Source organism: Anoplopoma fimbria, chromosome 6 (assembly GCF_027596085.1).
Source record: "Anoplopoma fimbria isolate UVic2021 breed Golden Eagle Sablefish chromosome 6, Afim_UVic_2022, whole genome shotgun sequence".
NCBI lineage: Eukaryota > Metazoa > Chordata > Actinopteri > Perciformes > Anoplopomatidae > Anoplopoma > Anoplopoma fimbria.
In genome coordinates, this window is record NC_072454.1 from 12,419,783 (window position 1) to 12,431,928 (window position 12,146).

The 12,146-nt window shown below is 37.0% G+C and overlaps 2 protein-coding genes across 2 annotated transcripts; both read right to left on the reverse strand.

Annotated features, from left to right (window-relative positions):
• Positions 1–200: 200 nt before the first annotated feature.
• Positions 201–3,945, reverse strand: rps24 (ribosomal protein S24). The gene is made up of 5 exons (XM_054599941.1): positions 3,853–3,945; positions 3,052–3,117; positions 2,744–2,953; positions 1,749–1,862; positions 201–283 (listed from the first exon to the last, which is right to left on the reverse strand). The coding sequence occupies exons 1-5, from the start codon at positions 3,853–3,855 to the stop codon at positions 281–283; spliced, it is 396 nt and encodes a 131-aa protein (XP_054455916.1). The 5' UTR covers positions 3,856–3,945; the 3' UTR covers positions 201–280.
• A 1,287-nt stretch (positions 3,946–5,232) lies between these two features.
• Positions 5,233–10,676, reverse strand: eif4ebp2 (eukaryotic translation initiation factor 4E binding protein 2). Its single transcript, XM_054600132.1, has 3 exons — positions 10,352–10,676; positions 7,914–8,093; positions 5,233–7,385 (listed from the first exon to the last, which is right to left on the reverse strand). The coding sequence occupies exons 1-3, from the start codon at positions 10,482–10,484 to the stop codon at positions 7,354–7,356; spliced, it is 345 nt and encodes a 114-aa protein (XP_054456107.1). The 5' UTR covers positions 10,485–10,676; the 3' UTR covers positions 5,233–7,353.
• Positions 10,677–12,146: the final 1,470 nt, after the last annotated feature.

A 12,146-nucleotide genomic window follows, 5' to 3' on the forward strand; every position in this document is an offset into this window, starting at 1 on the left:
CAAACACAACCTGAGTCACTATGAGAAGAATGATGGCTGCTTACTGTCTGGTGTAAACATTTACAGTAATCCAGACTTTACAGAGTAACCCTTTAAACCGACAGACTTGTTGTACAGCTACTGGCCTTAAAAGGATGTGAGCTGAACCCAAAAATGTAGACTTCAAAGTTAATTGATTTTTAAATGAATAAACCCAAGGATAACAATTTTTTCCAAAGTTTATTGGATGACAATATACAAGAACATCTTGAGCACGGAGACCCTCCCTGGTTGATCCAGCTCACTGTGGGGAGAGAACAGGAAAAATTAATACAATTGCAAATTTAATTCCTACAACAACATAATAAACTTCCTTGACAATGTGAGTTAAAGAGCGCAAACTGCGCCAACAAATGTTAACTATTTTTAGGCAAGACAAATAGTTTTAACACCAACATCATAGTTTGAAGTTTTGTAAAACATTGTTGTGACTAAAGTTAGACATTTTCAGGAAACATTTCCGTGGAAATTCACACATTGGCAGCCTTTTAGTTAAACTGCACCACACTCGACACACTAAAAAAAAAAACTTAGATCCACATGCTACACTCAGGTTCTGCCTCCATTAACTACAGATCTGAAGCATTATCAGTCTGTTTAAGTGTAAGGCAGAGAGTGCAAAGCCTACTGGATATACCCATTGTAGTGGCACAAAGGACTCAGGTAGAGGGAATCTATTAGCAGGGAGTTTTAAACAACGTGAGGAGGGGGGGGGGGGCACAAGGGCACACAACGCTTGTTCAGCTTCTATACCTGCACACTGACACCTCATTTCTGCAAAAGAAATCCATGGGAAGCAAAATCAAGAGCAAAAGATGGAACAAAATAATGTTAACAAGTTGAAAATAGAAACATGGAATAGAAAAGATCTGAATGGATTCACCGCAGCTGTACTTAGAATAAAGCCAATGAAAACTTTGGTAGATGTGGCTGGACAAGCCAGTCTGTGCTGTCACTATTACAGATGCAGCTGTATACAGTCCAGCTGTGTGTTGTAATTCAGGGATCTAATCTAGGTGACTTTAGGCTGGTGACTGGTGCTATAAAGGGTATAAGAGTATGTAGGGTTTCATTAAAAACAAAAACTACACCAGGAGTTTTCACAGACACTATGTTTTAAGTTATTTTCTCTTTTGGCTGTGAGATCTCCTCATACTAGCTTAGCTCTACAGCACACCTAATTTTCAGGTCAAGCTAGTAATTGTTAATATTAAGGGAAGGATACATCAGGTAGGTATCTATCAGTGGGTCAAATCCTTTCATATCTGATGCATCATGTACATCCAGGGGGAAAGCATTAAGGCTTTGCTCTCAGATGGGTAGGAGAGGGTGTAAAGGTAGGAGATGGCTACTATCTATGCATTGTCTATTTATGCACAGCTGTTACCTTCTACAGTTCCCAAAGAGCATTTGATATGATTGGAAAGATGGAAAAGGAAATTAAAACAGTAAAAGTTGTGAGAAAAATATAGCAGATATAAGGTTAAGAATAGTTGCAATGAAAGTCAAAAAAAAAAAAAATCAAGTGCCCTGAATTGAATTATGCTTTCTGTTCTTTGCTTCAATTAGGACAATAAAAACATTATATTTCCCTATGGCATACTATCACAAGAATACTGTGAATCAATTTTGTTAACAGAGCCAATAGGAGACTACTAATGTTTAGCGACTGTTCATTTGGAAGAAAGTATATAAAAAGGTCACAATACCTTTTTGCCAGCAGCGCCCACACTGGCCTTCTTGGTGCCTCGTACTTTCTTCATTCTGTTCTTGCGTTCCTTGCGCTGTTTTCTTGAGGTCTTCTTTTTCTCATAGAGACCATGCTGAGGGAACAAAAAAAAGTGTTTCATTTTACCATATTTTACTTTATACTTTAGGAATCATAACGGAATGATGTTAAGAATATCTTTACAATGATCACACCACTTTAAAAATAAACTACAATTGTAATCATTATACATCCATGAAATTTGACTTCTGCATTTCACTAATCCTACATTTTTCGGGGCAGTTTTCTGTTGTAGAGCGCCGAGGAACAACTTGGGATGTAGTGTCTTGCTCAAGGACACTTTTAAATCACCAACATCGTGATTAAAAGAACAACCTGCTGAACCAACTGATCCACAGCCACACCCCATATACCCACCAATATCATTAAATTAGTGGCAGACAATGCGTTGTTACTGCATCATAACATGGATTAATGACAGTTAATCATGATACATGAAAAACTGTGTGACAAACTATGAATGATCTGCTTTGAAATAGTTAGGGGTCTACATCAGGCTTTGCTGATTAGCTTTTAATAATGATCAACATAACTCAAATTGTGCCAATGCAAGCACAAAAGATTGCCTGCATCCAAATAAATGGACTGTTCCCACATTATCCACAATCGAAGTGTGATTTTGATTATGGATAAGTGACTTGCATTTCATAGTACAACCTTTTATACCATCAGTAGCTGATCTGCTATCAGTCTGCAACTATTCAACATGATGTACATGCAAAACGGGGTATATTTATCGGCTGTCAACTCTGAGGGGTCAGGAGCCTCTGCCATACAAAAACAGGTCGTCCGGTGAAAAAAAAAAAAAATTGTTTCCCATAAAACTGCCTTTGAGAACAAGACAATTCAACTGCTTGCTGTTGAAGAATGTAAGAAAAGTTGAAAAGGACGTGCACACAACGGTCCAAGACTCACTCTGGCCAGTCTGTGTTTGGGCTCGTTCTTCTTAGCGTAGTCTAGAGAGTCGTACACCATCGCAAAGCCTGTTGTCTTGCCGCCACCAAACTGAGTCCTGAAGCCAAATACGAACACAACATCGGGGGTGGTCTTGTACATCTTGGCGAGTTTCTCCCTGATTTCAGTCTTGGGGACTGTGGCTTTGCCGGGGTGCAGGACATCGACGACCTGCAGAGAGGACAGGCAGTTAATACACGACTGCAAACGAAAGTCGTCTCGTAGTGGCATCGACACATCATTGCAGAGTTGTACAAAACATTTTTTACCATTTGCTTCCTTTGAAGCAGCCGGTTCGTCATGAACTTGCGGGTCCTGACTGTCACTGTGTCATTCTGAAGGTGGGAGAAAGAAGAAGATGCACATTAATTGTTAATATTTCAACAACTAGTTTATTTCCATGCCTGAAACTACTGATCTAAACACAAAAAACAAAACAGGTCCAGCATTAAAGTGCAGCTTCCCCCATCAGGTATCAGTGCATGCTGTCACATTATATGTTAGCTTCTCAGTTAACTAGCTTATATATCTTGATAACCAGGAAGCGAACATGCTTCCACAGCCTCAATGCGGACTGATATATAAAACAACCATGTGTCAGATGGTTAAGCTCAGTAATACTACAGCAGTTACATTTTCCTATTCATGCAACATGAGGGCCTAGCCACGGGTAACAGTCTACTGTATGCTAACGTTAGTGGCTAGGACTGCACGTCCCTTTATTGACAACTAATACACGTCTAATTAATTCATTGTGTCCTTTTAAGAATCAGTGTAGGATAAGGAGATTTAATGGAGAATAAAACGTTATGGAAACACCTAGAGGAAAGTCTATAAACCATCCCAAAGGAGGTAAATACAGTGTCAGTGTGTGTGTAGCGTCCGGACTGGGTTAGCATTTGGATGTTTCCGCTAAATTTAATCTCAGATAGCGTCAAACTTCATCAATATCGAGATTAAACTATAGCGCACACTTAAACCATCACTTATCGGGGAATGAAATGTGTTCAGGTGGACGGATGGCCTCGATAATCAACGGATTATAGTTTATATTTTAGCACAAGACTCACCATCTTGACGCCGGCCTCGCTCAGGGACGTAGAAAAGGAGGAAGGACCAGCAGGCGACCGGATTAATGCCTGCAGAGAAATGGAAGGGGCGGCTACGAGGATTGCCTGATGTAAAAACGTAAACATAATAAAATAACTGTTATATCATTATATAATTTTTAGTTTTTCTTCCAGCAAACGTAAAATAGAGCTATTACATTATATAGTATTTATAATGCATTGGAAATAATTTACCTATAGCGTTCGCGTATTTAGGCAAAGTCTGATGCTTTTTTGCCGCCACCAAAACATTACTTTTTATATATGCATTGATGCTGACAGATCAATAATATGCATGCAATTTGAGTTAAAAACACAAGCTGGGCCGTAAAGTACTGTGGCTTAACTGTAAGGAACCGTCACGTGCGGTTCCTCTTTAGTCCACTGGACGTCAGTAATGCACTCCTGAATAATAAAGTTAGTGCCATTCAGTTAAGAGCATGAGGCAGCAATAGGTCAATAACCCCAGTATTCATTAGTAAGGTAACTAATGATTAAAAAAAAGTGTTGTCGTTATGAAAATGTACAAAATAATTGTGTTTTGGACGTTTACATGTGCTGATGCACCTATTATAGGGGCCCAGGGCCAGAATTTGATGTTGGACTCCCACCTCCACCCCTCACCTACCACCCTCTGTACACAGTAGATTTACGCTGTTGCCTTAATGTTTTCATGGGTTACAGTACTTTGCACGGAGCACACTATGCATGGCAGCTTTTTAATTTGCCCGGAAAACCAGAAACCAACCAGTAGTGCTATACTTCAATTAACACCAGTGGCACCTCGGTTTTCCAAATGACAGTCTGTGTTAATTTGATTAAACACATTTCTATCTAGGAAAATGCATCATGTGAACACACTATAAGTAAGTAGGGCTTTAATGTCCAGTTTAGTTCCAAGTCTTAAAAAACCTTTAAACTAATAGCTGGCATTGTGGCCCCTCTACGAGACAGTCGATTTTGTACTGCAGTGGTGTAAATTCATTTTAATTCTGCCATTAATCAAATTACTGAAACCACCCTTAAACATTATCTAACTTGCACCATTTTAGACCGTTTGCCAATTTTATTTTTAGTTTGTTAATGAGTACTTGTGATGTGACATTTCAGATGTGGAAAGAAGGCTCTGCTCTGTTGCACAGCATGAATGATTGTTACTGAGGCAAAATACTGAGAAATATTGTGGTAAAAATATACAGAAGAGACTCCTGCTCCGTATTGAAACATTACATTGAAGAATTACGTAGTCTTGTTAAATGATTCCATCCATGTTTTTGTCACATTCAAAATAGCTAAAACCACACAAAACAGATAATTAAAAACACACCATCTTATTTTCTTTGTTACGGAACTTTATTGATCTTGCAGCAACAGAGTCCACTGGCATTGGAATTTTATTTAAAATAAAATTACTTAAAATAAGAGCAGAAAGTTACAGTAAGTTTTGTTTCAAATCTCCTTCAACACACAATGTCAAGCCCTCATTGTCAAACCAAAGTGATTTGAAATAAACTGCAATCTGAATTTTGATGTTGTTAATCAAAGTTTTACCTCCAAAAATGTGCTATGCAAATTGGGTTCAAGCAACCCCTGAATGTATTTGTCACCAAACATGGCCAGAATCAATTACAAAGCCCAAAAGAAAAAAAGAAAATCTTTGATAAACATCATTTCAGCCATTCACCGGTTCCACTCATACAGAGAAACAAACATGTTGTGAATGAATTTTGAGTAAAAAGGGAAACTTCCTGGTGATTTATTTACTTGGAAAATAAATCACCAGGAAGTTTCCCTTCACAATACAGTTAGCAGACATAATTATGATTGTGGTGTAAAACAAAGAAACAAATAAACAAAAACAAAAGAAATTGGACTAAATAAGCATTTGGTAAATCTTTTAACCATCGCTTTCAGAACTTCAGAATCCCAAAAAGAAAATGTGTGCCGTCACACCCAACTTCACAGCTGCTTGGGGAAGGAAAAATTATAGTAATAATTTTAAAAAATAAATCATATTTGTTTTGCTAAATTGCCAAGAACAATGTTACCTGTTCAATGTTACAGTGAAAAAATAAACATCTGTTGGAAAGTACAAATTGATGAATAGGAACCTCATTTTAGTTACTGCATCTTGTGTAAATTAAGGCATGGACAGATATGACACATGGAGAGAATAAGGTAATGTCCGATGGGTTAAGGACACTGGCGACCGATCTGTACTGTAGATTATTAAGCCTGATGAAAACAATGTTTTCTGGTTCTTTGACACTTCGTCAAAAGGCTAGACAGGGCTGATACCCAAACAAATACCCTCAGTACTGAGAAACTGAATAAAAAAATAAAATGCATATAAAACATCTGGAATTTTTCAAGTTTTTCTAAAAATTGCCATTGTGATATTAACCATTTCCACATTAAAAGTTTATCAGGTATTAAAAAAATCACAGACAGATGTTGGAGAGTAACACCTCATTTTCTTAGAATGATCAAATTGTGAACCACAAGCTCCTGCCAACAAAAAAAGTTTAAGCAAATCAGGAGAAAACGTGTTTTGACTTTTCTAAACAGGAGAAGAATGTGTAAATAAAATGTATAGCAAGGTCACCATTAGTGATGAATTTAATGGCTTGATATTGTTATATTGTTCTGAAAGTTAATTCTCAATGAAAAGCTTGTTTTACATTGTAGGGTTTATAAATAGCTTCATGTGATTAAAGGAAATTCAATCATTTGATGATTACAAAACAAATAAATTACTGCCTTAAATTCATTTTTAAAAAAGTTTTGGAAACTCTCACAGGCTTGTGTTTGTAATGGAAATGTAAGTCTTGGAATGGTATCTTCACCTAACTGCAAATTAAAAACAACAATAGCAACCGTTTGCATAATATCACAGGAAACTAAATCGATCAAACAATCTGTAATAGATTGTGGAGCTTTTCAAGTAGTTCCAAAAACCAAAAAGACATAAGAATTGAAATAACATGCTAGCAAGGGTCTTCAAAACCAAAGACTGTGATGAATATCAAAGCTTTTGACTTATTCTAAGGCCAGTACTGTAATGACCACTTCCTCTCCTCATTAACTTGGGAGTATTGTTTCATAGTGTGCTGACTAGATCCTGACTCACAGAAAGCTGGAAGATGAGCACTGCGATCTGCTAATTGGACTAAGTGTCTGGGTACATGATATTCAGGCCCACTCCCTCCTTGTGTAGTTTGTACAGCGACTGGTAACCATGGAAATCTATACAAATAAACATAGTTTCCAGAGTTGGCTGCACTGTACCTGTATGTATGATACACAGAATCCCCATGGTTTACACACATTACATCCAGCAGCGAGACAGAGAGCTAAAGAAGATGGCTGCCATGAGGGCTCACAACATTGGTTTTCTACAAGCCAAGCCACTGACATATGTGATGCCAGGTCATTTGCTTTTGCTGGTGTGGTTCCAGTCTGTTAGATGTCCATTTCAAACTGAGCATCGTCACCTTGAAAATAAAAAAAAAAGACAATACGGTGTTGAGGCATGTGTGGAAAAGGCTGGTTTGTTTAATGATCATGGTGGTTATTAAAAAGGTGCACTGTGTGATGCCTGGCCACATGCTGCAAACAAATAGGGCGCAACATTTCACCTCCTTTACTGGGTCCATGGATTATAAAAAAAGCCTACTACTACCTAACGGCAAGGCAGAAATAATCAAACTTAAACCGAACTGCTGAAACTCTGTAAAAATAACACTGATATGTTATAATCTTCACATGTGGAGTTGGCCTTTAGTTCACGTTAGCCGTTAATGACCTAAAGTCAACACTGTAATCTTCTCATGTTTATTTTTAAATTAAAATTCTAGTCAGATCTTCCACATTGCACGTTTAAGTGGAATAATGACATGCATCAACAGAGTGTGTACTTTTACTACACCAACAAAACACGCCCCGTTACGCCGGGACTAATAAAGGATTATCTTATCTTATCTTATCTTAAGTAGGTCACTCATGAATATTGTAACTCTTACCGTTTGTGGGCTTGCCATCATGTTTGTTGATGTGGTTGTTGGCTTCATTCTTCTTGTTCTCTCTCAGGACATTTTGGCTGGTCACTCCAGGGATGACAGGCAGGTGAGCTGGGGGAGTCTGGGCAATCGGAGAGTTACGCCTGTCCAGTAGGAACTTACGGTCATAGATGATCCGGGTTCCTGCAACAAAACACATAGAAGTTTGAGTTACTCATGCTCTAGTCGAGGAAGTATATAATGCGGGTCCTATCAAATGTGCTGTGAGTCAAAATCCAGAGGGCCTGGATCAAAGCTACTTTGTCTTAAAGCATCTACCTTTCATAGCCAGTTTCAGTCTGTTCTGAGGCAGATGCAGGGCTTTGACAATACAAAACAAGTCATAAATAACCCCCAAAAAACAAAAATACTTATAAGGATAAAAGGAAATGTGAAAGATAAAGAACATGGACCAGCCAGTGTGTCTGCACTTGCTCTAAGTCAGTGACTACAAAACTTTTAGTTTAGCTTTCTTAGGAAGCCAGGAAAACTTCCAAAGTTTCATGCATTTTCCTTTTCACACATTTCTCACAAGGTTGTGTTGCAATAGTTAAAACATCGCTCACACTGTCAAAGTTAATAAACACAAGAGACACACGGTTCTGACAATGAAAGCAAGATACCATTTTTATGGTTTGGAAGTTCGCTTTATTGGATTTTCTTTTCTGTCAAAAATCCCTCTATCATGTAATGTACTTTTTATTTGCTTTCTGAATAAATCTGGTTAGCCTTGATAACCATGCTGGCATCACAGTACTCTTGTTTATTTATTGTTCCCACATTAAACAGATTAACAGCAGCTTTTTCACAACAGCCAAAAATGAAAGCACAGGTTTAACTAATAACGATGGCTCAGTTATCACCATTGGCTGGTCAAAATGTCTGCTGTGACCAAAGGCTGTTTCACTCTCGTTTCAATTCACACTTTTCTCTGGTTACATTTGTCCCACATGCAATTGCCCAATGAGCCAAGTTGGGAAACAACTGCTTCAGAAAATACATATAATAATAGTGAGTATTTGAATTGCATCTGAAATGACTAGTTGATTCGTTTATTAACAGAAAATATAGAGGCAAACATTTTCATAATCAATTAATAGTATGAGCATTTTTTCAAGTGAAAATGCGTTCTTTTTGTATCACTATAAAATGAATATACGTTGGGGTTTGGACTGTATTTGGAGAAAACAAGACCTTGAAAGAAGTCACATTTGACTGTAATGGTAATTTATTCAATATTTTTGGGCAAAACAGTTAATCAGTAATGAATACAACAAACAAATCACATTGACAGATTTACTCCATAACATTGCGATACAGTGTCTGTACAGATATAAAGAATTTCAGCAACACAGTGTATATATCACATGACCATGATAGGAGTACGGTATCCTTGCTTTATTTATAGTACGATATATAGTACGTCCTGTATCAAGGGCCTTCTATACACTGAAATGAATCATGTATAGAATCTGACTATCCTGACTATATTACTAATAAGATAAGATAATCCTTTATTAGTCCCGCAGTGGGGAAATTTACAGGATTACAGCAGCATAGAGGATAGTGCAAACAAGAGACATAGTAAAAGAAAAACAGGATAAAATAAAATGAAAAAAAACCAAGTATTATAAATAAGCAATAAAAAACTGTAAAAGAAAATCCACAATAACTGAAATACACTAATACACTGTGCAATACAATAGTTATAGTAGTTTCTGTCTGTATATATAATATTTCAGTTACTGTGGATTCTTTACTGTTTTTACTATTTTTTTATTGCTCATTTGCTTATTTATAATACTTATTTTTGTCACAGGTGCTTTATTATATCATTTCAATTTATGAAGTTCTTTGTCACCCAGTAGACCACACGACACTAATACACTGTGCAATACAATAGTTATAATAGTTTCTGTCTGTATATATAATATTTCAGTTACTGTGGATTCTTTACTGTTTTTTTACGGTTTTTTATTGCTCATTTGCTTATTTATAATATTTATTTTGATCTTTTTTTTTTTTTTTTTACTATGTCTCTTGTTTGCACTATCCTCTATGCTGCTGTAATCCTGTAAATGTCCCCGCTGCGGGACTAATAAAGGATTATCTTATTTTATCTTATCTTATCTTGTATAGACAATTTGCATCAAGCTGTTAAACACAATGCGTTCATCAGAATCTCTGCGCTGCAAAGCGGCCAATCAGACAGCCGCTAGAGAGCCCGGGGGCGGGGCTTAGCTTTGTTTTTGTTTTGATCAGGATGACAACGCAGCCTATAGGCCACGGTGACATAACAGAGAGAGGTTTGGTGAGGGTACAAACACCACCACATGATACATATCCTCTGTTTTGTATGTAAAAAAAAAACAATAAAAAATGCTGACAGGGTATCATCTTACCTCCGGGAGTGGTAGAAAATAAAGTGCCTCCAGGGGTGGTACAGTAGTCATGAGGTAGCTGCGTTGTGTCGTTGATCAACACCGTCCTGGTCGGGATGGCCCTGCACTCGCTCAGCTGACGACTGGTCGACATGTTTCAGCGCCGATGCAGAGACGAATCCAGCAGCTGCACACAATTTAGGGGTGTTTATTTTATCCCGAGGGACGGTGCAAACCCGGGGCCCGTGTCCCACTCTCTGCTCTTCCCTAAAAGCTTTCTGGTCTCTCCTTTCGTCCTCCCAGCCGTCAGCACCGAGCCCTCCTTCAGCAAAGGCAGGAAGCACGACGAGCAGCGGGCGGATGTGAAGTCAGCACACGGAGCCAGCCTACTTTATATTCCCTGATAAACATGTATTTCTTTATTTTTTAATGTTTTCTTTGAGTTATTCTGTAGGCTGGTAAAAAAAAAAAAAAAAAAAAAGTGATGTTTTTGCTGTTGTCTGTGACACGTCATATTCATATTTCTCCCCACCTGAACCCATTATGTTCATAACACTTTCACATAAATAAATAAATCAGCTTCAGCTTAAATCTGAAGATTCTTCTTAACCTTTGCTAAACTTGAAATTGCTTGCTTAAGTTCTGCAATGTTGCTGAACAAAAAGGCTTAAAATAAGCACCAAGGCCCAACATTAACATTAACATTTGACCTAAGCGAGGGGGAAATCAAAGGAGCATAAATCATTGTAAAATCCACATATAATCATAGTATTTGAAGTCCCCAACGCTAATGATAACCAGACTAAGTGCATTTACTCGAGTTATGTAGCCTAGGCTACTTTCAACATATTTGAGGTACTTGTAGAATAACATTCCAACTTTTCATCCCACTTTCTAGTCTACTTCTACTCCACAACATTTCAGAGGGAAATATTGCGTAGGCTATTTTTTATTTCACAACAATTATTGTAAATCTTAAGTAACTAGTAACTTACTTACTAACTTACTACCAAACAGTAGATACAAGTAGTTCACAGTTGAGCTGATTAATCACTCAGCCAGATAGTCAGAAATTCACTGGCTATTCTGATATTTAATGCAAAGATGGCAAACATTTCATGGTTCCAACTTCTAAAATATAATTAGCTTTTTTCCGTTTCATTTTTTTTAAATATAAATTAACTATATATATATTTTTTTTTATCATTTTGAGGTTTGGACTGTTGGTTAGATTATTGTGATGCGATATTTCACTATTTTTTTACATTTTTTACAAACCAAACATCGATCCAATAGTGTAAAAGAATTATTAAGAGATTCGTCCACAATATAAATAATTATTAGTTGCAGTCCTTCACAGATTAATTAAGAATGAACACCTCTACAATAGTAAAATCCTGCTTTTACATCAATGCATGGAGGTAACAGGGGCCATTTTTCCTGCATGAGTTCTTTACTTTTAATATTATCGGTACATTTTCCTGATTATACTTGCATACTTTTACTTTAGTAACATACTTCCAATGCATGTTTCGAGGCTGCATTCAAGTGCGTCTCGTAATTTTTACTTAGTAGAGAGGCAAAAATAGAATGACTGTATCAAGTTTCCACAGAGAACGTCACCTTTTGCACTGCTTACTTATTTGCATGTTACAACAAAAATTATGATCAATAGATTACCTTCTGTATTTACTAATTCATTTCTTATCCAAACAAATCTAGTTTAAACTTAAATTCGACCAGACTAAATCAATATTGTTTTAGGCACATTTCTCTGAATTTTCCTTAATATATGTAAACATTTTTGTCATTTGTG

Coding starts and splice junctions, on each gene's coding strand:
- eif4ebp2 (XM_054600132.1), bottom strand. CDS start 10,484: ATGTCGACCAGTCGTCAGCTGAGCGAGTGCAGGGCCATCCCGACCAGG. Junction 8,094..10,351: donor ATTTTCTACCACTCCCGGAG/GTAAGATGATAC, acceptor GTTTTGTTGCAG/GAACCCGGATCATCTATGAC. Junction 7,386..7,913: donor TGATGGCAAGCCCACAAACG/GTAAGAGTTACA, acceptor TTTATTTTCAAG/GTGACGATGCTCAGTTTGAA.
- rps24 (XM_054599941.1), bottom strand. Junction 2,954..3,051: donor TGCTTCAAAGGAAGCAAATG/GTAAAAAATGTT, acceptor TCCTCTCTGCAG/GTCGTCGATGTCCTGCACCC. Junction 1,863..2,743: donor CCAAACACAGACTGGCCAGA/GTGAGTCTTGGA, acceptor TTGTTCCCTCAG/CATGGTCTCTATGAGAAAAA.